Below are 26,363 nucleotides of genomic sequence, written 5' to 3'. Positions count from 1 at the left end.
CAGACTGGATCAGACTGGATAAGACTCCAACCTCCAACACTGAGGTTCAGTAAAAAGGAAAAGTAAAAGAGTGCAAGTCTATATTGTATAATAAAAAATTTTTCATAATAACAATCTGAAACAAGAGTAACATCACTAGCACAACCATCATTACATAGAGCTGTAAAGTTGTCAAGAAATTACACGGACAATGTATACATAATCATTAATAATACATATCTCTAACTCTATCTTAATCTCTATCTCTCTTTCTATTTAAATTTATCTATATTTATATATACATATATTATTATTGTTATTATTATATTACGTTTCTGCTAGTAGATATAGCAGTGTATAGTAAGACCAAGACAATGTGCGGCTGCGCGTGCGCGGTCTGGATATATGACGCGATGACGTCACGTGGTTGCTCCGGGCCAAGAAGCGCGATACGATAGAATACGATAGAATACGACTGAATACGACTGAATACGACAATACGAGGATAGAAGGCAACTCGACAAACCTGACCAACAGCACCAGCAGCAGCCACCGCGAGAACCGCGAGAACCGCGAGAACCGCGAGCATCAAGTCAGATTGCCAGACAGCCAGACAGTTAGTCTAGCCGCGTACCTCAAGCTGTGAGTTTGTGAGTACTAATTCCTATTTCACGTGTCCTACTCACCTGTCGACGTTCTTCCTTATCTTCGTACTTGAAAAAAAAAGTTATTAATATTTTTTAAAAATATTATTAAATACATAATCAGGTATGAGATCAATGACTCAAGTTAAAGTAATTCCGATAAAAGATTTATCGATAAGAAAGTGATTACATATTATTTTTTCTTCTTATCGAGATTAATTGGTATTGTGTAATATCTAGCACGGAGACGCGCATTTGATTATCGACTTGAATCTGTCGACAGGAGTACTAAACTGTAAGGTATATATATATATACATATATCTTTAATATACACAGACAAATTATTTGTCTGTGTGTGTATATTTTATATTGAGCAACCCCTTCTTCTCAGCAGCTCATTCACTTTTGCGCACTCTCACTTGAGTCTTTTTTTCTTGTTGTCCCCAGCTGCTGGTTGCTGGTACAGCATTGAAGGATCTTTTGGTTATTGTGTGTGATAGAAACTAGTTCTCTTGTTTTTTAATATTATTGATTGTATTATTTACTCACTGACATTAAAAGTTGTGACTGATAAATAAAAAAGCTAAACTATTTGTGATAAAGTGGCATTTACAGGGAGCAGAAAATAAAATATTGGAGACATTGTAATCGATTTGTTTGGAGCTTGATGAATTAAAGGATTTTTCAGAGAGCAGCAACCGGTTTTAGATGCACCAGGTGGTAATTTTACCATTAATCAACTGAGATATTCTTACTCTATTTGATAAAAATAATAATAAATCCGAGTAATTGCTGTAAGATTCCAAGTGGGTAAATCGTGTATTTATGTTGCCACTTGCACCTCACTGGACAATTCCACCAGGAGTATACGTTTTCCATTACATTGTGACGTGATAAAAATAATAAACAACTTTACGCATAGTGTAGTTTAGTTACGGAGGTTTTTAATTATTATTATTATTATTATTATTTTTTTTTTTGTTACTGTTGTTGTTAGTTAGTTAAAGTCAGTGTATAGTTTATTTAAATTGTACTATGTTAGAATGAGTTGCTCGGTGAAGATCTCGAGCAAGGGCTGGGCCAGCTCGCAGCAGAGGCGTATTGGCTCTTTGCCTGAAGAAACCAATGTGTTACTAAGTCAAGCTGCATCGCCAGTAAATTCCGGAAGTACAGTTATAAGTACACTAGCATCAACAGCATCAGCAACAATAGCAACGGCAACAACAACAACAACAACAACACAAGTACTTATTCCTCAGCAGCAACAGTTGCTGTTACAGCAACACCATCAACAGACAGTAAAAACTGTTCAATCTAAAGCACTTGCCAAGTCGATAGCTACTAAAAAAGGCGAAGACACAGCAAAATTACTTAAATACATTGATGACAATATAATTGGAAAAAATGGGACTTTCTTTGGACCATTTGGTCGCAGGAAAGGTAAGATTATATTTTCCATTTTTTTTTTTTTTATTTTGCAATAAATTATTATGATTTTAAATTAAATATCAATATTGGTCAAATGACAATGAATGTTTGTTTAAAAATAAATAATTATTTAAATTAATTAAAATCGTGCCGGTAGTATATCATAACCGGAAGAAGTTTATCTACATCTGGTTAAGGCATCCAATGTCCACCGATCAAATGCAATAATTTATGTTTCGTTTTATATATTATATATTGTCTGGTTTTGTTATGCAATGATGGATGTATAAAGTATTAAATTCAAGTAGCAGCTGATGCGATCATCGGCCATAAGTTTTTGTTTGATAGACTGCGCGGCGACGCTTTGCTTTATTAACGTAATCACTTAATCACATTTAATAATCAATTAGACGTTGTATACAAATATTATTATTATCATCATCATCGTATAGAAATTAATATCACTGGAACCAAATAACAGTTGCGGGGGTTTTTTTTTTGCCGATTTCTCAGGTTAGGATGATAAATTATTAGTAAGTTTGCAACCCAACAATTGCGAAAGCACTTGAAGCTGAGCAGACTGCAGGACGCCGACAATTAAATTGTGTAAATATTATATCAGATGGTAATTTTGGGTTTGGATTTTTTTTTTTTTAATATTTTTTTTTTTCTTATTTTTTTTTTTTTTTTTTATTACTGATGTTAGCTTGAGGTGATAATATTAATAATTGGATGGAAAGATACGAGTTAGTTATGATAAAGTTTGAATAATCTATTGTAGACAATATGTTATGTGTACTATCACTGTATCACTGTACTGTAGTATTTTACGACTTTGTTTTCATTTTTTATGGATCACTATCGTTATCTCGATAGGATGTTATTTTTTTCTAATTCGCGGTAATATTACATGAGATAAGATGATTTATTTATTTGTCTATTTATCAAGTTATTTTGCTGCTGAATAGAGTTATTTGTAAGAAAATAAATATAATTATTTTAAATGTATAGAGGAATTACATATTTATAAGATTTGTGAAATGAAAAAAATGTTTAGATTGAACCAGTTTTACTACATACATTAGATTAAATTCAAGTGGTTTTCCGTGACCTACAATTAAAAGTAAAATTTTATTTATTATTTGTTAATTATTGTTATTATTATCATTATTTTTAGCCCCTTAGTGACAGGACTTTATTTATATATATATAAAGACATCATCGTTAACTTTAGCATTGAATTAAATTTTTTTTTCTTTATCAATTTAAGTCAATGACAATGATAATTAAAATAATAAATATTTTCAGCAATCAAAATTATAAACAAAAATATTAATTGTGATTTTATGGAATTAAATTTTTTAAATTATTTTTGATAACATTGAAATTATAAGGTTTTTTTTTTTTATCGACATTATAATAAATTTTTGTAGACACAGTTGCTGTTCAAACATACAGAGAACATATTTTTATAATTTAATCTTGTTTTGTTTTATCACTTGCAGAGTGCGACACGGGCATTTTATCTGCAAATAACTAAAGTAATAATACAGTATAATGAGCCAAATGTTGTCTCTCGTGATTGCCACGCGTGCATCACGCATTCAACAATATCATTTTTTATCATACTAGACTTCGATCGTATTATTAAACTCATATTAAATTACTCATCTTTATACAATCAGAATAGAATAAAATAAAATAATTATAAAATTCAATATTTTGCGAAAAAATTTTAAACTTTTGCATTCAGAAAAATATTAATTGCAGTAAATTTCTTTTACTTAATAACTTTATATTAGTTTTTTTTTTTTTTTTTTTTTTTTTTTTTTTTTTTTTTTTTTTTTTTTTTTTATATATACTTTGTGAAATAAGGATTTATTGTGAATGTAAAAAACATGAAAAACTTAGTCAGTGATTTTTCTTTATTTGGTTTTCCAATGCCCAAGTGATTCACTTATTAGCTACATTAAAAGGTCATTGCACGTGTATTTAAATTTTCATTTAACTTTACCTTAATAAATATACTTTTTTTAACATGATAATTTATTTTATAAATTTGAATATCATTCAAATTTCTATTGATTATAAATATTTAAAATAATTTCCCAACTCGTAATTTATATCAATTATTGTTTTAATATTTCCAATTCATTAAACTTTTTAACTTCAATAGATGAAAGTTAATAATGATAATTATTATGTTGAAGTAATTAAACAATGAAAAAAAAAATAAATAAATAAATATCAAGATATGTTATAAATTTATGTAGAGTTGGACAACATTTTAGCTTGAATAGAACTACCATAATAAAAAATAAAAAAACTGACTACTAATCTATTAATTATCTAATGCTGCAAAACATCTAATAATTATCGGTATTCAATAAATTGTAAAGATTACTCTTTTATGACACTCCTAACTACTATTGTATTTTTTGCAATAATTAAAAAAAAAACAATGTCTTCATGTTCTCAGTGTCCTCGACGCAAAGTGCATGAAAACGCGTGATTCATCAGCATTACAATAAAAAATAAAAAAATAAAAAAATTCATCCGTCTGTTTTTTTCCACTTTATCAAATTCAAACTAATATCGTGTAACAAAAAAAATTAATTTTTATCATAAAAATATTTATAATTTTTACAAAAACATTATTAATTGTGATTTGTTAATTTTTTTTTACAATATAAAATAACTTTGATAATTAACATATCTTTAATATATATATATATATACAAGTTTTTTCATACTGAAAATAATGACATCACTGCTTGTTTACACTATACTGAGTCAAATACTATACCCATGCGTAACTTTTCGTTTGTATAAATATATATATATACATATATGTTTTTATAAATGATGAGTGAATAAAAAAGAGAAAGCATAAGATGACGTTGTACTTTGACATATTTTTAACTTTTTATTATTTCTAACTATAAGGAAGACAATTTTTTCTGTATATATTTTAAAATTTATTACTCACTGATAATGATAAAAAAAAATTTGATAAATAAATCATTTTCATAACAACTAACTTGTCTTTATTATACTCATGTTATTCGGTTATTGACATTTATTATAAATCACATTTATTTATTTATTATCATAAAAATTTAGCTTATAAAATAAATAATTAATTTAAATATTAAAAACAAAGTTAATAAAATACTTAAAATAAATAACATGACCTTTTGATGTTAATTTTAAAAAATTTTTTTTATTCAACATTGTCTGCATCTATATATATATATATATTTATCAAGTATAAATCGAATATTCAAATGAAAATCTACTTACTCACATTATTAATAAAATCACGGCATGTACTTACATAAATAAATGTATGTATGTATGTCATGTATGTACATACGTTAATACATTCTATAAAATTGCATCGCATCGGTATAATATTTTTTATTTTAACGTATTATGTACAGTGTGTGCTATTTGCAGTATTATTATTATTATTATTATTATTATTATTATTATTATTATCATATATGGTATAGTGTAACAGGACATAAAAATAATAAAAATAATATAAAACAAGTTGAAGCTGCGAAGCGGGTATGACGTATGCATGTGTCGCGCCTACTTGTGACCTCCAAACCAACTTTTAAAAACCACGTGCACACGAGATGACCGGCTTTATTTTTTGTTATCTTATGTTACACAGTAGTACAACCCATGCTTTTTTTAACTAAATTTTATTTACATTTAACATTGTTGATATAGAAAAAAAAATTTAAATATGCAGACATGGGATCCATTTATTTTTGTCTGTAAAAAATTTTCCGGCTCTAAAAGCTTAATATTTTTTTTTCAATTATTTATTCTATGACGATGTGAATAATAAAGAAAATTCTTATCTCAGTTTTTTAGTAAATTATGTAGATTTTTAAATTTTAAAATGCGTCATTTAAACGTCTAATTGTGAATGCAATTCATTTTTTAAACTTTTTTGACCTTCAAGTTTTTCATATATAAAAAAATAGGAAGGAAAATTGTGAAAATTTATATATTTAGCTACAAATCAATAAAAAAAAAAAAAAATTAATAATTAATCAACTGAAAAATTGACAATGAATAAAAATAAAATAAAATATCGATATTTCCTCTATGAGCTGGAGGAATCAAGTTTTAGCGACATTATTTTTAAAAAAGTATTGATTATGACTGTTATGAGTATGACAATGGGAAAATAATTTTTATCATTAAATTTAAAAAACTTAAAAAGAAAAAAAAAATACTTTAGTCTAGAATTTAAAAATTCGCTACAAGCTCGAATTTATCAAATAAAATTTTTTTTCCTTATTCTTAATTGACTTTTGCTTTGATTAAGGATTATTGATCCTTTAATATATATCAGTTACACTTTATTGAAACAATATTTTTATCAATATTTGTTAGGTTAAAATGGTTAAAATGTTACGATAAACCGGCTCTTAAAAGGAGCACAACTTACAGAGTTTTGAAAGAAGAAAAAAATGTAGTCGAATTTCTGAACTATCAAAAAAATAAATATTTTTTCTTGTGCTATTGATTACAGTCGAGAATATATATATATGTATATATACAAATAAACACACTGTAATGAACATTTAATAAGAAAGTGTGTACATATTGTGTAAATTACTTATTCGTAATAAAAAAAAAAAAAAAAAAAAAGAAAAAACAACTGGCAAAATGTAGTTGGCATTAAATCAAACAAAATCTTGGGCAAGAGGCAATTTCCATTCATACCTTGTTTTTTCAACTGTATATTAAATCAATTAATTACTCGTTAACTAAACGTTTTAATTTTCAAGGTTAATTATTTTTTGTATAATTCACCTAAAAAGTTAATGATTTACCAATCACATATTTAACTCAGCCTATTGAATTTAAAAACAAAAAAAATATTTATACTTGAATTTATTGGTGGCAGATTTGAAAAAAAAAAAAAAAATAATTCATTTTTAATGACTCGATAAAATGTTGGTTATTTAAAATATATATAACAGGCAATACAATCAATAGTCAAAGACATTAAATAATTTACGAGCAGCGGCTTAGATGAAAGTAATAAGCCAGGACATGACACAAGCTAGAAATAATGTTTATGTATTTATTTCCGCTGTTTGTAATCTATCACCGTTTCTAATGTTACCATTGAGATGACTGTGCTCTGTATTACAGCTGTATAGTATAATAAATACAAAGTATATACACCGAGAAGAAGAAGGAGAAATAAGTACTTATGAAAATGCATACATTAATACATAATACACAATATTATTAAAAAAAATATTTATCGTCTCGATAGAGTCTGGCCTCGAATCACCATTTGCTAAATATCACCGGAAATTACCCGCGTACAAGTAAATCTTTTAAATCACCAGATTCTAAAATATACTTGTACTAACTGATGATCTTTTTGTTGACTATATTCAAACATATATATGTTTTTTTTTTATTACCTAGCAAAGCTCATCTATCTTAGTTGTCAGACTACAGTTATTCGTGGATATGAGTCACTGTTTGAGCGCACAAATATAAAGTTATAATCTACCATGAAGAGCTCACGTTTATAACGTGTCTTATTTTTTAAAAACAATATTATATTATTTCAATTCTATATAGTCATCAATTAAAAATTTCTACATGCTTCCAATAGTATTTTTCTATCCATTTAAGTACTAATATAAACTAATAATACTAATATTTATAAAATTTAAATCGGGTATTTTTGTATAAGCTTCGTTAGTTAATTGGCTTGTCGCAAGTGTCGCGATAAATAACGATAAAGAGTTAAATTTTTTTTTTTACTTCTATTGATTGTTTACTTGTCATTTAAACGTAAGACTATTTACTAATATTGAAAACAACTTGTAATGGTTAAAGGAATTTATTAGATACGCAGTAAAATAATTTTCCACTGTTTACTTAGGAAAAGTTTAGGAAATTTGATCATAGTTAACGAGTTGTTTACGCACATAGCACACAGTTAAAATTTTTATAGCTAAGCTCGTCCAATCACAATTTTATTATTATAATTATTGTTATTACTAAAATTCAATGTCACTTGCTAAATATATGACGAGTCATACTATAGGAAAATCATACTTAACTTATGCCAAACTCTCACTGATTTACCTACGCAAATTAATATTATGCTATTAATTATTTCTATTAAATTTTTTTAAATTTAAAAGTCATTTTTTTAATGAAAAATTTAAAAAAAATTCAATTACTTTAAAGTTAAAATTATATTTATTATATAAACTTATTTTATTCTTAAAATAAGTTGCAAGAAAGTTTATATAAATAATTTACATATTCTTAAAATAGTATCTCAATAATAATATATACATATATAATTTTTTTTTTAAATTTAACTGACACGTAAATTTATTATAAATAATTTTTACTCTTCCTGTTTTTTTAATATTTTTGCTTTCGCTTAACTACATACAAATATATGTATATAATTTGCATATATTTATATATTGACAAAATTATCTGCATACGAACATTTGTTAAAATACATACCAACACCTAATACAAAATAATATAACATCGACATATATCTATATATATAGTTACGTAAGGTGGCACGTTATCCGTCGTAAGCGTCAGTGCGACTGGAAAAGATATATATATATATATATATATATATATATATAATATGTATTCATGTACATTGTGCATATTAATGATGTTAAAATTATGAAAAACAAAAAAAAAAAAACAGAGTGTTAATGATTATTGTAATAATAAATAAATAATTTGTGACGAGAGAATTTAAAACTAACAATGTTTTGTTTTTTTAATCAAAAAATAAATCCATTAATCACTTGTTATGACTTATTAATTATTTAGTAATAGATAGAACGTAATAAATTATTAGGATAATTATGTAATTTTTTATTTTTGTGAAATAAATAAAAATTTTTTTTAATAGTATCTTGTTGTAAGAATTTGACTTGAGTAGATTCAACAATTGAACGGCCAATTAAACGTAAGATATTTTATATTTCATACATAAGTTACATAAATATAACTTTATTTATATATATTGTATATTATGCTTATGCCGAGATGTCTGCTGTGTGTTGATATGAGTGAAAAGACGTAAGTAAATTCTTAACTAGTCGGAATTGCTTGTAAGAGTGCAATTGAATTGCAAACGCAATGCGTTTTTACACGGCCACTATTTTTTTTTTTTTTTTTTTTTTTTTTTAACGGATAGTTAACTTTGGATATTGCAGGCGGTCTTAAATTATTATATTTTTTATTAAATGTTTGCATAATAAAGTGATTATTAAATATACATTAAGTAAGATTAAATAAATTATTGGTCATAAAATAAATTTATTTTTTTTGTAATTTAAAAATTTTTGACGGTGGACGAGCTCATGAAAATATCCAGACAATTATTTCATAAGATCATAAATGTTTTCATGACTTGGTAATTTCGATTTCCTCATTATAAATATATATGAGTACAAAGTCTCTAGTGTCATAAAGACACGTGAGCTTAGATATTTGCATTATTGCCTAGACAGTTTGTTCAATTAAAGTCGTGAGAAAATTTATTTATTTATTTATTTATCAAACTGCGCTGCGGATATTTCCACTGGCCATTTAATATTTATATTAACCGATATAAATTTATTTTACCATAGAAACAATGAAATTTTTATTTTCATACTATATAATACTATTAATTTTATTTTTCTTATATTAATTAAAATATATCATACTATAGTAATTAGTAGAGAGAATTATCATTAGTATCAAAATTTAATTACGTCATCACTCATCAGACAATTAAACCACAGTAGCATTAGAATTGATACTTAATACCAGTAATTGCTACAGAAATCAGTTTTAATATTAAAATAATACTAGTTGTATGGTAGGACAAAATTTTTTATTGAATAAAAATTATCAATTATAAAAATAAAAAAAAATAAATTTAAAAGTTGTAGTATTTATTTTAAAAAACTTAATAACTTTAAAGATCTCTAGTAATTTATTGTAATTATTATTTTTTTTTTAAAATAAATATAAAAGCTCAGACTGTGCTTTGTCAGCACCTTAGGCCAATGAACTACTGCACGAATGACCTCGTTACACACTGCATCACTTACAAATATATATGTATATAAAATGAAAAAAAAAAAAAAAAAAAAAAAAAAAAAGTAATTGTCACGAATTGTTATTATCTGATCTTATTATAACTTGATCGATGTAAACAAAGTGGAAAAGCTTTTAACTTGTGTCTCTTAGTTGATAAATCAGTTTTAAAAATATCATGTAAGCTCGATAATATAACAGCCAAGTCCATTGACCCCGTCTGATATATATTTATATTTAATATATATGGATGGATAGACAAAAAATAAAAGGACACCATTTAGCATTTTATATAATTATGTGAAAATTTTTAATTTTTTACCGATAATTGTAAATAAATTAAAAGTTGATTATCGGGAATGGAAAAAATATATTATTATTTTATTAGTTTTTGGGGGTAATGATAATTTGAGTCTGAAGCAAAATCGTTCATTGAACTTTTGCATGATCAGATTAAATTACTTTGTAGGATTAATAAGGTAGCTGGTATACATTTTAAATGGATCGATATTACAGCAGCCAGTAGCCGTCATTGTAATATGAAATATTCAATTATGGGGAAAATAATATATATTAATTCAATTAGTAGTACTCTATTCCACTCCCTTTTAGTTTATTTCTTTCTTTTGAACATTGAAAAAAAAAAAAAAAAAAAAAAAAAAAAGTCAACCATTCCAGGTTGATTATTACAAAATTTTTCCACTATTCCATTTTTTTTTAAATTAAAAAATTTATTAACATTTGAAAAATAAAATCTGGTCGCATTATCTAGAGTGCCAACTTGCCCCATCTTCCGAGACTCCAAAATAAAATTTTTATTAGTATAAAAAAAAAATTCCCTTAAAAATAGTGTTTCATGTCATCCCGAGTTCCTGAATCTCTCTCTCTAGTCTCTCTATATATATTTATTTAATTGTTTTGAACAAGATAAAGATGAAGAGTAATGTTCAATGAATGTCCAGTGGTCTAAAAATATAAGTCTTAATAGTCGACTTAGGAGCATTAACCGAAACATACAACAGCCAATTTAGTTAACCGATAATAGCAGCAAGTAAAAAAGCCGGTCAATATTTTTAGACGTATGACCCGCGACCTGTTTATAAATTTTTTAATTATTTTATATCAGAGTTTATGCAATATGGCGCTTTTAATTCTTACTTTATTTGTTTTTTCTCAATAAAATTGGGAAAAATCATATTTTCCATTAATATTGTTGGCACACTTTCTTTTAGATCTCATTTTAATTGTGCCAATAAAATTTAAAACATTTGATAAATAAAAAATTTTATTGTCACTTGTCGTTCTATTTCTTGTCCTCGTAATCATTGAAAATTTATTTTAACTTCAATGTTTGAAATATATATTTATGTTCACATATTTATAAATTTAAATCATTGCCAAGTATTTTGTTATAAAAATAGTATTAAAATTCCTCATTTTCTTATTTTAAATTAAATAAAAATTAAAATTACTATTTATTTAAAAGTTTTTGCCATCAAATTTTTAAAAATAAAAGCTGTCAAAATTTCTATCTATTAATAAATAATATCCCCGTAGAAGATAGTAAAAGCACAAACATTTATAAGTCAGCAAAATTTTATTAAAACTTTTTTTTTATCCGTATGAATTTCCCTCTAAGAGTATTGACTTGAAAATTGGGTCGAAGGGGTCACGATACTAAATTAAACTTGGATTAAAATAATGACTCTCTTATTATATTATTACTTTTTCTCTTATATTACATTACATTTTTTAAACAACAGTAACATATACACAAAAAAAAATGCTGGTACCTCGAAATTATACCATATATCTATAACACACAGGAAGTAACCAATAATTTATTTCATTATATTTACTACCATCAAAATAATATAATAGGAACATAAAAAAAAAATTTATGACAACACTTAGCAATCAAATACTTTTAATTACCAATTGAACTGAAGATTAATCGAATTCGATTATTCTATTACCCGCAGTCTTATAAAATCGTATAATCATCATACATCTAGTACTACTGCTACAAAACAATTTAATAATTGTCGCGTACTTGATAAAAAAAAAAAAAAAAAAAAAAAAAACACATTGTGAAGAAAAGTGACAATTTAAAAATTAATTGGGTCAAACGCGATTAAATTTAATTAGCCTATTTCTTCGAAATTTATAAAAGTAATTATTGAAATAAAAATAATAATAATAATTATAATAGTTATCTATTTCTATTGAAAATATTGACTCAACTGTTAATCTACTTTAGTTGTCCTGTCTTTCTCAAGTTTTAATTTGTCTGTATTCATATCTTACTTGATATCAAGTGTCTATACCCATCACTAGTTGAATTAATATATTTTTACATATTAATAAAAATTATTTATTTGCGAATATCGATTAATCAAAATGTAGATTTAAGTATTTAAATATTTAAAAGAAAATTAGTTTATTTAAGCTGGATAAAACTGGCTATTTCTACTCCAATTGATATCTAAGTTGTTTTAATCTATTTATTTACCGGACGATAAACAATAAATAATTATTCAATAAGACAATAAATTTATGTGTTTATTATTTTAATAGTTTTATTTTTAATTACATATTCAAAAGTTGGGTAAATGGGTGTTTAGTTAATAGATCTCTAAAAAAGAACCCGGAAAAACAGATTTAGACTATTGGCCGGCTTCGTTAAAATTATCAAAGCTTTGCAAAGTACCAGCTGGCGTTTACGCATTTAATGAGTTCCTGACTATTCCATTTCTACATGGAAACCCTGCACTACTTTTTTTTATTTTATAAAAGACATCAAGTTCTGTGCATTTTTAAATAAATCTTTACAATGCGACAATGTTATTTTTTTTTTTTTTTTTTTTTTTTTATTATGAAATAAATGACTGTGTTAAAATTAGTCGCCATTACTTAATTTTAATAGTCAGTACTTTGTTAAAATCGATCAGTGGAAAGTACTGACATTCAGTGAATTTTAACTGACTGGCAGTTATTATTAATTTTTTGGCCCCGTTTATTTCTATATAATATGAAAAAATAAAATATAAATGATATATTTTTTTCTTTAATGAAATGAAATGAAATTATGTATAAAAATAAAATAAGAATAATAGAATAATTGGTATGCGAGGATGGTTATTAGTAATTCTAAATATAAATTTTCGACATTGATTTAATTTAATTGTCCCAAACGATTGATAGTTTGTAATAGAGACTATAGTAGATGTTAAACGTCATTGATATATAAATTGAAATTATTAAAACAGTAGTATTGAGAATGAAACTATTTGTGTTTAATAATAAAAATTGTCGAACGTTAAAAATAAATATGTAAATAAGTTATATGTTATTTATACATTGGAATTTAGGCATTTGATCTTTAAAAACAAAGTAATAATTCACGGGTGTATAATTATGGTAGTCCGACAAACAAATTCACGGTCAGATGAGATCATTAACCAATTCAAGATCATTTGAATACGGCCAATTTTACGTCACTAAAAATTTCAAGGATCTTAAGACCTTTTTTTCCTTTTTTAGGTCATTATTTTTTTACTCACTATTCAATAAAACTCTATTCCCAGTATATAATTTATTATTGTAAACGTCATGCGATCATTTATATAACTAGCAAAAATAGTCAAAAAATTAAAAAAAAAAAAAATTCAATTTCTATTTTTACATAATTTTTCAATTAAATTTTCCCGATCGTTGTCATTCATTTTAATTGAATTCTGACGTAGGTCAGCTTCTAATTTCAGTAAATAAAAATTCATTAATTACTGTATTTATACCGTGATGTCATGACATTTAGTTTTATTTAAGCCAATTAATTATTTCCTTTAATTATTGATAAATAAATAAATAAAATAATATTATCATAATTAATTTTATTAATAAAATAAAAAAAATACTGTATAAATTATTTATACCGATTACATACTCCCTGCAATGAATTTTATTTATATATATATATATATATCAATGCTCTAACGTCATATATTTATCTCAATAATTTATCAGTGTACTCAGTATTCCAGTGTTTTTACCGATTTTAACCCCAGCGATTTGCAAAAATATCGTCCATGACCTAAAACTATCACTTATTTTTTAAGTGCTCCACATTACAGATCCATTAATTTGCTTTTCCCTTTGCCCTCAAGCTATTTTTCTTATCATCAAATACATTTTACTGTCTTTAAATTAATCACACTTTAATATTTAATTTTATTATATTATAAAAACCTTATTATAAATTTCAACACCATTGCGACAAAATAAAAAAAAGCAATTAATTATAAAAATTAAATTAAAATATGTAATTTAAAAAAAAAGAGTAAGCTATATTTAACTAATAGGATATTCAGAATCAGCGTACGTTCCTATTGAGAGCATATATGAGCGAAAGTTTAAAAGTTAAAAGTCATTTAATTAAAGTTAGATACACTTATATGTTTCCTCATTAACTTTTTATAATAACCTATTTTCTATTTTTACTTATCACCTGAAACTTTACGAAAAAAATTTAAGTCGTGATCACCAATGGTTCATAATCACGATTACAGAGAGCAAAGGTGTCTCTTTCACTCGGTTTCACATGTGTCATTGTCTTCACCCTTCTCTCTTTTTCTCTTTCTCTCTTTTGCTTGGTGTACCTATATTTATTTAAGTTTACTATATTTTACACCATAAAATCTGTTGATCATATCTCACATTACAAGTTCATTATATAAACTTTCCTTGTTATTTATGTCCTTGAAATACAGAATACAAAATACAGACAGTGTAGTAGCAAATAGAAATCCTCTGTAATATCTAACTATTTTATTTATCTTTTTAAGATACGAATGATGATATCAATAAAAGATGCTAACAAATTTTAAGTGTTAATTATAGCTAGAAATTTATTTTTCAATAAACAATAAAATATAAATTTTTATTATAGTAATTTACTGTGATTACACGGCATCAGGAAGATCATTGCAATTTATAGAAGAATATATTTCAAAAGAAGTACTGCCATGTCTTGGAGATACTCGGGCATCGACGTCAATTTGCAGTTTGCAGTCGTCACTCTTCAGGTAATAAATATTTATCTAACTCAAGATGTTTTATGTAATTGCGTTATGTTCGTATTTAAATATGTATGTATGTATGTATGAATAAGTATAAGTGTGAGGTTTAACTGATGCCAGGTAACCCGAGGTCGGCGCCTTATCAGGAGTGTAAAGAGTGTACAGAGTGTATCACATTCATACGTTCAATGAATTCCGATAGAAGCAAGAAGCCCCCGGGCCAGAACTAAAGCGCGGGAAAGAATCCAAAGTAGATAATGCGCGCGCAAATCTATCGCTCAATGTAGGCCAAACTATATACATATTACATATATATATATACCTATTTTCTTCTCCCGGTATTCTCTCTAGCTTAGATCAATATCTATTCTCTACATACGTAATTTATTCAAGACCTTTACAAAATAATTTCAATTCTTATAAAATCTTTCCTATTTTTTTTTATTTTTTTTTTTTATTTTCGAAAAAAAAAAATTGAGCTTCGTAATTGATTACAATTATTACGGCAATAAAATAAATGATTAAAAAATTAATAAAATGATAATTTTGATTAATTGTTATTTCTGTAGATTTGTTTGGTAGCTCTCGCTTTCACCTAATCATGTTTAACGGCAAATTAGATCGAAAGTCACTAGTATATAGTTTAGATAGTTGGTATATAACAGTTGTACACGTGCATACTTGCTTCAGACCTGCCTCACATTCACCGTAATCTCACATCAGACGATCAGACGATTCAATGAGCGGAACGTGAGTTACCCGATCTGATTTAACTCTCACGAGATTTACAAACTGCTAATTTTTTATATCGAATTTACATGTAGAAAGTACATGAAAAATAATATTATTTTTTTTTATTAAATTTTAAAATTATCTAACTTGGATGTTTGCCATGACAAAAACTTTTTATAATTACAGTTACATCTGGGGAGATTTTTGTCATTTTTTCTTTAAAATTTCCTATATTGCGTGGTAAAATCATGATTAGAATCTTAAATGCTGTGTAATAGGAAAATAATTATTTGTGGCAACACCCGCGCACACACGATTTCCGGGAAAGCCTGGATAATTAAGTGACGTGATATTTACGATACAAGGCCATATTCACTATCATTCACTGTCTATACTAATGTCATACATTAGATTCTTGAGTTTTGCTAAAGTCTTATGGATTATGATAAGATAAAAAAAATATCTAGTTCAAATTATCAGCTCACAAACAATTTTATTCGCATTATATCGATTGACCGAAAAAAAAAAAAAAAAAAAAAAAAAAAAAAAAAAAAATGATTAAAACTCAAGTGAAAAATTAGTTATTATAATTAAATAATTTTTAGTAAAAAAATTCTTGTATAGAAACAACCGTAAAAATTTCGATCGATATAAATTGCATTTAAGAGGAAATAAGAGGACGGGTATAAACGCATGAGAGACTGATACAGGAACAGGAAATTCCGAGTTGTGTGCCAAGGAGGTCTAATGTTTAATGGTTTTAAAAATGCAAGTAAAATACCGTCGTTTATCCACATTCACGACTACGTCGGAGAGCAAGAATAGAAAGTTAGGAAGGAAAGTTTGTTCACAAAACTCATCGTGCCAATGTCAGTGCTCTTATGCATTTTATATTATTATTTCTGCTAATACGCTTCGATTCCTATAAATTACACAAATTGCCTTTTTTTTTACTGTAAAACTCTAAACAGTTATCACGTTTTTTATTAAAATTTTTATATTTTTATTTCTTACTCTGAAAAAAAAATTCTACAAGTTTAAAACTCAAGATTTTATTATTTCTTTAGTGACTTTGTATTTTTTAAGTATATATAGCTGAGACCTAGCCATGTGTGTAAAAAAATCAATGATAAAATTTATTTGCGAAAAAATGAGATAAAAACTATCGCGGGATAAGCACGATGACTCAGTCTTCAAATAATATACTTGTATTTTGAAAAAATAAAAAATTTTTCACGATTCACTACATCGATTTAGCTAAATATTTCATGTATTTCTGATGCATATTAAGTATAAATGTTTTATTTTTTTATAATATATATTTATATAATAAATATTGTCAACACTTAAATTCATTTTATAATATATTAAAAAATTTATTGTTACTAGTAACAATTCAAATTCGAATTTAATATTTAAAATTTTTCTAAAATATAATTTATTTTTATGTTAAAATGAGATAGCTATTATTATAAAATGTTTATAAAAATTTTTACAGCGATATCCTAAAATAATTTTAATTGCTAAAAAAAATTCCTACTGAATATTAACTTTTTATATTATAAAGTAATTAAATAATAAAATATAAATATTAGCTTTATTAATAAACAAATAATAAAAATATAAATGAAATAGTTAAAAACGTGTAAGTGTAAATATAATTGAGTGTACAAACGGATTATCATAATATCTGATACTTAAGATTTAATTGTTATTTTGTTAATAATTTAAATTATTTCATCGGTCTTTGTACACAGAGGTAGTTATTTATTTCTATCCGTAAAACGATAATAAAGACTAAACGGTAATAAACCGTTTGGTGATCATTAATGTCGTCAAGGCTAAAAATAATTATTACCGCGTGAGGATCACCCAACACAAAGAAAATTTTTTAAACAAAAATAATAACGATAAAATCGCGTAGGCTGTTTAAAAATAAATAAATTATTTATCGATTATTTTTAAGATATATCATCTAAAGATTATTTCACACTCTCGATGATCAAATTTAATTGTAAGATTAACCAGAAAAAAAAAAAAGATTTTTTTTTAGTTTGTAAATTATTATTATTTGAAACACCGTACACCGGATATTATATATTTTTGAGTAAATACGAAACCGTAATATGATTCTTTTCAAGTAAAAAGTATTAAATGTAATCGTGGAGAAAAAAATAGCTGATCTTAATTAAAAAATATTATATTCTTAGCTATCAGAACATTACAACAACGATAACAATTCCAAGTATTTTTGCGTAGTATTAAATATATAACGTTCGAAATAGTGAAGAAAAAAAAACTAACTATTGCATCACTTTACCTTGAATTACCAATTATATTGGTAATCTATCGAGTTTAATTAAAGTTACGGATTGATTGTACAGCTGATATATCAACGTACTTTCATAAATTCAAATCTTCAAATATATATATATACTCGTTATACTACATATTATGGCTACGTGTGTATTATCTATGAGCAGCAGTAAAGAAAATGCCAAAGAAAACGCCCCTTTACAGGTATATCTAGCTATTAATTCATCAAGCTTGCTTATAATATACTCAGCTACATTTTCCTCTTACACCGTTTATCATTTCGCAATTATACTATATATATTTATATAAATATTGTAGTTCTCAGTTGAAAATTACTAAACTCCGTATATTTTTGAGAAAATTACTCTCACATAGTTGATGTTTGGTTTACATTTTTTTTTTTTTTTAAAATATCAAAAATTTTACAGTTGTAAAAATAGTCGCAGGAATTTTGGATACGATGAAAATTATTTTTTCCATGCACATTAGTAAAATAAATTATATCCTGAACAATATCTGAATATTTTTTACTCAAGTTTAAAAAATAATTTTTTTACTGAGAACGACGATGTATATATTTTTAATAAATTAGACAGTTGGAGAAAATTACTTTGAGAATATTCTGTGATTCTAGAGCATATCATGGAAGTTCACACAAAGCCTCTGATTCAAGTACCACTCATCTGTTTTATATTTTCCACAAATAAAAGCTCAAGGTTGTCACCAAGGTCCCATAATTTTTAATTTATTTTTTTTTTTTTTCTTTATAGCCTTGTTTACTTTGAATTTACAAGCCCGCTTGTGCGTGCTGTTGTGTATCATTAACGAATGGCGATGAGTTTATTTTAGTACTCTTTGTAATATAAAAAAGTTGTTAGAATTAAAATAATAATTAAATCAACGATGAGGAATTTAAAATAACATTTATCGTTATCGGAAGAACTTAAATATAAAGGGATAACCTAGGTTTATTTAGCCTGGCCTAGATGTTTTAATGCATACTGGAGCAATAACGGAGTATCTTGTTTTAGAGTTTCTAGTCAAGTCCTTGAGTTGTGGATGTACATAAGATACTATTAAACTTTGGAGAGACACATATTATATAGAAAGGAGTTGATAGAGAATAGAGGTTTATTTTGCGGAAGCAACTTTATTGACATTGGCTCCTAGAAGCTTCTATTCGGGCAAAAATAATCCAAGTCACTGAGTTTCTTGCAATAAGTACCGTAAACTTGCTACAGAGTCCAAGACAAAACCGTTTATGGCACCATCAGTTAAGGATTGAGTGGTTTATTATTACATGTGTATGTAATGTACTAATGTGTTTTAGGACCATGTGGATGGTGATATGTCTGATGATTTTGCTATAGAGGTCCTAGAGGTACAATTTGTCCTTTTGTGAGAAATAAAAATATTTTAAATGAATTATGGCAAGTAATTGATTTTAAATTAAAATAGACATTCGGAAGATTAAAAAAAATGACTTAGACAAACTAAATTGTCGGACTCGGAAGCCGTAAAAAAATAAAAAAAGTTGTGATTGGAAAAAATGAAGATTTAAAATCCATTTAAGGAGACCTTATTGAATTGTGCTTGTAATTGTGTGTGACAGTTTATTTAATTATCTGTTGCGCATCGGTTACTTGAGTGTTGAGCGACAAAAAGCGACAAAAAAAGTAGCAGCTGATGACCGGACTGTGAATGTTACAGGCACGAGGCCAGAGACATCATTCGACATGCAGTCGGGGCCGGAGAGCAGGATGCTGTTCTCTTTACAGGTCATGGTACTGACGACGTTCTGCGCACTCTTATTCGCCATCTTGACCTCCCCCGGAGGCCGACCGTTGTCTTTGTTGGCCCATTCGAGCATCGCACCAATTTGCGACCCTGGCGCGAACTCGGTACCAAGGTACGATTATTTTTAATTTATTTAATTACTCTTTTACAGCTTATTCAAAATTTTTAACACCCGTTTTAAAATCTTTTCATTGATTTTTTTTTATTTTTTGGTCAACGATCGTATGAGTTGTTCTTGATGTTGTTGTTGTTGTTGTTATTAATTATATGATTAAATAAAAATGGTAGAATATTTTCGGAATCAATAGTGGGTCATTGATGCTCATTTGTAACAAGATAGAAAAGTCAAAGTCCTGTGGAAAATTGCCAAAAGCTTTTCGTATTTAAACTTGGACCGTGCTTGATTTTAAGCCAAAACGACTACACGCCTTGGCAAGTTTGGCGTTGGATCAACAACTCTTATGCTTTTGAGTTACAAATTTCTTTTTTTTTTTTTTTAATTTTTAATTTTTGCCCACTTTGTCCCAGAGTTATTTAGCTAATTTTCATTACAAGTAAAATCTTTATATTAATAATTAAAATTATAAAATTTAACCTTTTGATATTTAGGTCATTTTATTTACTCGGTTAAAATGTTAAATGCAGCCAACATAAACTAGACAATAGCTGGCAATTACTTGATACAAGTGAAGATTTAAAATTTAAAAAATTTTTAAAGATATTATTACAAGTATGTATAATAAATACTTGTTATAATAAATTGACGGATTTAACCCGAGCGCTATCAGCAACAAATTACACAAGTATTTAAACTTGAATAAATTCCTTTGCGCAACTGACATAATCGCAATCTTGGCATTTTACTTGATATACCAACCAAGATCTTCCTTTCACTTTTTTACTCTCAACATCATAAAGTTAATGAAAATGAAATAAAACATAATTGTAAATAATAATAAATATTACAATAAATATTAAGGTGGTGAGAATTGCTGAAACCAAGGAGGGATTCCTCGATTTGAATGACCTCGAGCGTAAACTTGTTGAGGAAAAATCCTCAGAGCGTATGATGGTTGGGTGCTTTAATGCGGCTAGTTGTATCACTGGTGTACTTGCTGATGACGTTGCAACCACTCTCTTGTTGCATCAGTACGGGGCGCTGAGTGTGTGGGACTATACATCAGCCGGTGAGTTTATTCTACATTATTATTATTATTATTATTATTATTATTATACTGATTGTTATGAAGGCCAACGGTTCATCAACTTACTTGATGCAGTTCAATTACTTTTTATTAATTTCATTAATTTAATATTAAACTTAAAAGTTTCATTTAATCATTTCAAGTCAATTCATTTATAAAACATTTTTTTTTTTTTTTTAATTTAAAAGTTAACATTTAAATATTATTTATTTATTTTGAATGAATAAAAATAAAATTAAAATTATTGCATTATTTTTTTTATGGGTTTAAAAAAAATGAACATAATATAAAACAATAAAAGTATTTTAATGACGATGCATTATTAATTATTAATTTTTCAGCTCCTTATATAAATATGGACATGAATCCACACTTACCAGGCGTGGGTGAAACTGCTGTGCATAAAGACGCAATAATATTTAGTGGACATAAATTTGTGGGTGGCGCACAGTCACCCGGTGTCCTTGTAGTAAAGAAATCGTTATTGAAAAATGATATTGCCATTGAAGATATGAGAGACTCGCACAGATATCTAAAAGATCCGGAATTAAGAAATGAAAGTGGAACCGCGGGGGTCGTTGGATCTATTCGTTGTGGGCTCGCAATGCAACTTAAAGAAAATATTTCTTCACAAGTTATTATTTCACGGCAAGAAAAAATTTGCAAGTAAGATAATAATAAATAAGTAAATTTATATTTTTAAGATTCTCCCTTCCCATATTATCAGCAAAAAGATTACTGATAGTGTGTTATATTTATCATGATGATAAATATATAGCGAAAGCTTGCACAACGATCCTTAGAAATCAGATAACATTTGTCCTTGACCGTGATAATAAATATTAAAGTCACAATGGGATTCAAGTTATAAAAAAATTATCATCGCGTCTAAAAATAATACGCTGGTTTTTAAAATATATTTAATTTTTAAAATTTTCAGACAAGTACTGGCTCATGTGAGAACAATACCCGAGCTCATATTACTCGGTAGTAATTCTCAAAACATAAAGAGACTACCAGTATTTTCATTCATGGTCAGACACCCACGAGGAACTTTTTTGCATCACAATTTCGTCTGTGCGATTCTCAACGATGTTTTTGGTATACAGACACGAGGTGGATGCGCTTGCGCCGGTCGATATGCTCACGATCTTATGGGAATTGACATTGACCTTGCCAAAAAATATGATTCAATATTAACCGACAAGTAACCCATTTTTTATTTACTATTAATATAAATTCAATAGAGTTATTATTATTATTATTATTATTATTAAATTATAAATTTTAGGGGTTCAAATTCCGAAGCAAATGCCGAATTTCTGAGGCCTGGTTTTGCTAGATTGTCCTTGCCCTACTTTATAACTGAAGCCGAATTGGCATTTGTATTAGAGGCCTTGAAAATGGTCGCAACCGAGGGATGGAAACTCTTACCGCAATATGTACTGAATCCTGATACTGGTGAATGGCGTCACCACACAAACAGCGTCTTTAAGGAACGAAAGTGGTTAGGATCGATTCGTTATACCGATGGTAAAATGATAGCTTCTGAAAGAAGAGTATCTGGTGCTGGTGGTGTTTTCCCCCAAAGTTATGCAGATTGTCTTCAAACGGCCCGTAATATTTTCAACCGATCACGTAAAATTGCCCATCGTTTTCCCTTGCAAATAGACTGCAATGTTAGTCTTACAGCTGTTGAAGAATCATTGCGTTGGTTTATTTTACCAAGTGAAGCTCAAGATCTTTTACTTGGTAATTCTCAAAATGTTAAACAAGATTTGCCGTTTGATCCCACGGTGAGAAAGCACCGTCGTGATTTTACTATTGGTTTAAATATTTTATCACAATATTCTGGTATACGGAGACTCAACAGCGATATTCCTAAATCAGGTAATCCTCCATTGGCAATTGCGTCTCCAAGACATCATAGTTTGCCTGCATTGTCAATCGATCAGCATTCTACGGCACCAAAACGTTTTGGCGACAGTTTTGATTCTACTGTTAGTGAAGACAATGATAAAAAAGATGATAAACTTATTCAAGGTCCAACTATTCGTCCAACTTGTTCTTCTTCATCATTATCATCATTATCATCAACTTGCTCTCAATCCGGATACCAAAAATTATCAACTGATTCATCATTAACGCCAATAAAATTTGCTGTCGGTGAAGCTGTTACCTCGTCAATGATTATTGCGACTACACCAGCAGGAGCACGACTGATGGCTGATGAACACAGTATGCCGCATGTCAATAACGTCCATCGTGGCAACCGCACACGCTGTAATTCGTTGGGTAGCAGTGGAAAGACTCAACCAGTTCCTATTCCTCTGAGTCCTCAAACACTAGCAAGTCTTGGAGTTTCCTCGACGACTTCATCAGGCAATTTACCACGTAATAATCGGTACTGCAGCTGTAGCAGCCAGATAGATTTGTCAAGTTCACTTGAGCTTGACGGTGGTATTGGTAACAGTCCTACAAGATCAACTGCATCATCAGAAACTTGTTCGCCTACTTCTTCCTCGTCACCTTCACCGCATCCGTACATCCCGTCATTCAATTCACACCAAAATTCCCATAATCTCCGAGGTGGGCATCATCATCCACATCATCCACATCATCCACATCATCCTCAATTAACACACACAGACAGCTCACATAAATTAGGAAGATATTCACCAATTATCACAAGCTTCAGTCAGAGTTCTGAACAAGATTTACGTGCTTATTTAAAAGAAGTTACTAAAGAACTGGCAACAGAAATAAAATCAGAAATAAGAGAAGTTATTTCAAAGGTCGATGATGTTTTGTCGGACAATGGGACACCTCAGCATCATAACCAGAGGATATCTTTTATGGCTAGTGAAAAACATCAACAGCAGAAAGAAGGGAAAGATGATTCCTGTTCAGCTCGTGAAGTCGCTGAATATCTTATGGAGTTTTCCAAAGGAATGGCCAGCGAAGTTAAATCAGAAATTAGGTAATAAATTATTATTAATTAATTAATTTAATAAATCGAGTAAATAAAATAATATGTTATATTTTTTTAGGTGTATGGTAAATCAAGTGGACGGTCTAGGTAGATTTTCACCAGATTTACATTCAGTGGCATCAACTGGTTCACCAGGATATGGAACTCCTGAAAGACGATTGCCATCGTCACCTCTAGCGGGATTGAAATTTGGAAAAACATCAAAATTATGTGATTTACAGCATTCACAGCAGGAGAGTAAAATGTCTAGTGAATGTTCATCAGACGAGACTGTGATATACGTTGTGGGTCCTCGGGCTACTTCAGCAACTACCAGAACAACGATAATTGCCAATCACGACCGATCAAAAACGTCTGATGAAGAAGACGGAGAAGAAGAAGACGAAGAAGAAGTAGAACAAGAAGAAGTAGTAGCGGTAAATAAAAAATCAGCCAAAAATATAATTAAAAAATTAACTGGTAATAGTACAAAAATTCTGCCGGAAATATATTCAGCAGTTAATTCAGTCAGTTCACAAGACAGTGGGATTAATTTATCATTCAATGATAATGACATACGTCCTACTGAATTAGGTAGAAGTAGCAGCAGTAGCAGTGGGAGCAGTACTGATTCTTGTAGCATCACTAACAGAAATAACACTACCAGCAAAAAATCTAAAAGCACTCCCAATAAAGGACCAAGGCGGAGTATCAAAGATACACGAAAGCTTCCTGATTATTTTTCAGAAGATGAGTTTAATATTGTGATGCCTGATGATAAAGTTTTAACCTCTGACGACGAGGATGGACTGGAAAGTAAGTTAGATTCTAAAGAATTGAAAACTGAGAATGGAGATGATGATAATGATAAGGCAGAGGAAGGTGAGCCAAGATGGTACAGTCCACCTAAAAATATTTGGAAAGCAACCGTCGAAGCTATTCATGAGTATGATATGATACGTGATAAAGATAGAGTACTTGTTTGTCTTCCAGCCACTACAATGGGCGCAAAAGTTGCTGCCGGAAGTTATGGTTTAGCTTTACTTCATGCTCTACATCAGTATCAATTTTATGCCCGATCAAAAAATATATATTTTGAAATTGGCGCTGTCACTATTGACGCAAACACAACAAATTACGACCCAATTGAATCAATGAGCTATCTCAAGAGTTTGAAGGTTCCTTATTTTTATGAGGAAGCTGAAGAACAGGCGTCGCTTATTGACGACAGTACCAAAAATATTTTTACTAAGGATAATGAGGAGGATAAAAGTTTACCAGGACGGACTTGCAGTACTTGCGGACGTCTGGGTATTAACACGAGAAAAAGACTCTACTCAGTTGCCAAAAGATATGGATTCAATGTATTGGCACTTGGGCAACATCTTGATGATCTTACCGAAGGATTTCTTACCTCATTTTTTTACAGTGGTAAACTTAAAACTTTTAAAGCTCATTATGTTGTCAAGGAACATGAGCTGAGAGTCGTAAGACCTTTTGTGTACGTACGTGAAAAATCACTGAGGCAATTTACAGAGGATAAAAAACTACCTATGCTACGGGTAGTTTGTCAAGCCTGCGACGAGTTATCAAAAATAAATGATGAAACAAATAAAGAACTGATGACACAACAGGAAAAAAATTATCCAAAAGTCTACTGGTCTATGAGAAATGCTCTCAGGCCGCTGATTCTGGCAAGAGGTAACTTTCCACATGGACACCAGAGACATAAGCACAAGCTCAAGCCCAAGGCTAGTCCTTCTCATCTTTCTCATCCTTCTCATCCCAACCCAAATCCAAATCAAAATCCAAATTCAAACTCATCTGGATTACCGGGTACCTATCAAGAGTTAGGTAACAGTGATACCGATCAACAAATTTTATAATAAATTTTTTTTTTTAAACGTAATTGTTTTTATTTATTTTATATTTTATGTTTAAGTTACTCTATGACAAATAATTACGTTAATATTTTAAATAATTAACGACTCATTTAATTCTGGTATTAATTACTTAACATTGGAATAAAATGTGGCAATTAATTGTTTAAGTAATTGAATATTTAATACTACTCAATTCATTATG

The 26,363-nt window shown here is 28.1% G+C and overlaps 1 protein-coding gene across 3 annotated transcripts; it reads left to right on the top strand.

Annotated features, from left to right (window-relative positions):
• Nucleotides 1-489: 489 nt before the first annotated feature.
• LOC103577943 (uncharacterized) lies at nucleotides 490-26,363 on the top strand. Of its 3 annotated transcripts, none has more exons than XM_008558842.3 (9): nucleotides 490-629; nucleotides 1,072-2,064; nucleotides 15,128-15,263; nucleotides 20,016-20,214; nucleotides 21,082-21,289; nucleotides 21,649-21,973; nucleotides 22,248-22,514; nucleotides 22,599-24,287; nucleotides 24,358-26,363. In XM_008558842.3, the coding sequence occupies exons 2-9, from the start codon at nucleotides 1,668-1,670 to the stop codon at nucleotides 26,162-26,164; spliced, it is 5,028 nt and encodes a 1,675-aa protein (XP_008557064.1). In that variant the 5' UTR covers nucleotides 490-629; nucleotides 1,072-1,667; the 3' UTR covers nucleotides 26,165-26,363. The 3 variants fall into 3 exon arrangements, with proteins under 3 accessions (XP_008557064.1, XP_008557063.1, XP_008557062.1); XM_008558841.3 differs by having other exon boundaries at nucleotides 490-923; XM_008558840.3 differs by having other exon boundaries at nucleotides 490-2,064.

Source organism: Microplitis demolitor, chromosome 1 (genome assembly GCF_026212275.2).
Source record: "Microplitis demolitor isolate Queensland-Clemson2020A chromosome 1, iyMicDemo2.1a, whole genome shotgun sequence".
NCBI lineage: Eukaryota > Metazoa > Arthropoda > Insecta > Hymenoptera > Braconidae > Microplitis > Microplitis demolitor.
This window is presented reverse-complemented; position numbering and strand designations above follow the sequence as displayed.

Coding starts and splice junctions, on each gene's coding strand:
- LOC103577943 (XM_008558842.3), top strand. CDS start 1,668: ATGAGTTGCTCGGTGAAGATCTCGAGCAAGGGCTGGGCCAGCTCGCAG. Junction 15,264..20,015: donor TTGCAGTCGTCACTCTTCAG/GTAATAAATATT, acceptor TGAATGTTACAG/GCACGAGGCCAGAGACATCA. Junction 21,974..22,247: donor CGGCAAGAAAAAATTTGCAA/GTAAGATAATAA, acceptor TAAAATTTTCAG/ACAAGTACTGGCTCATGTGA.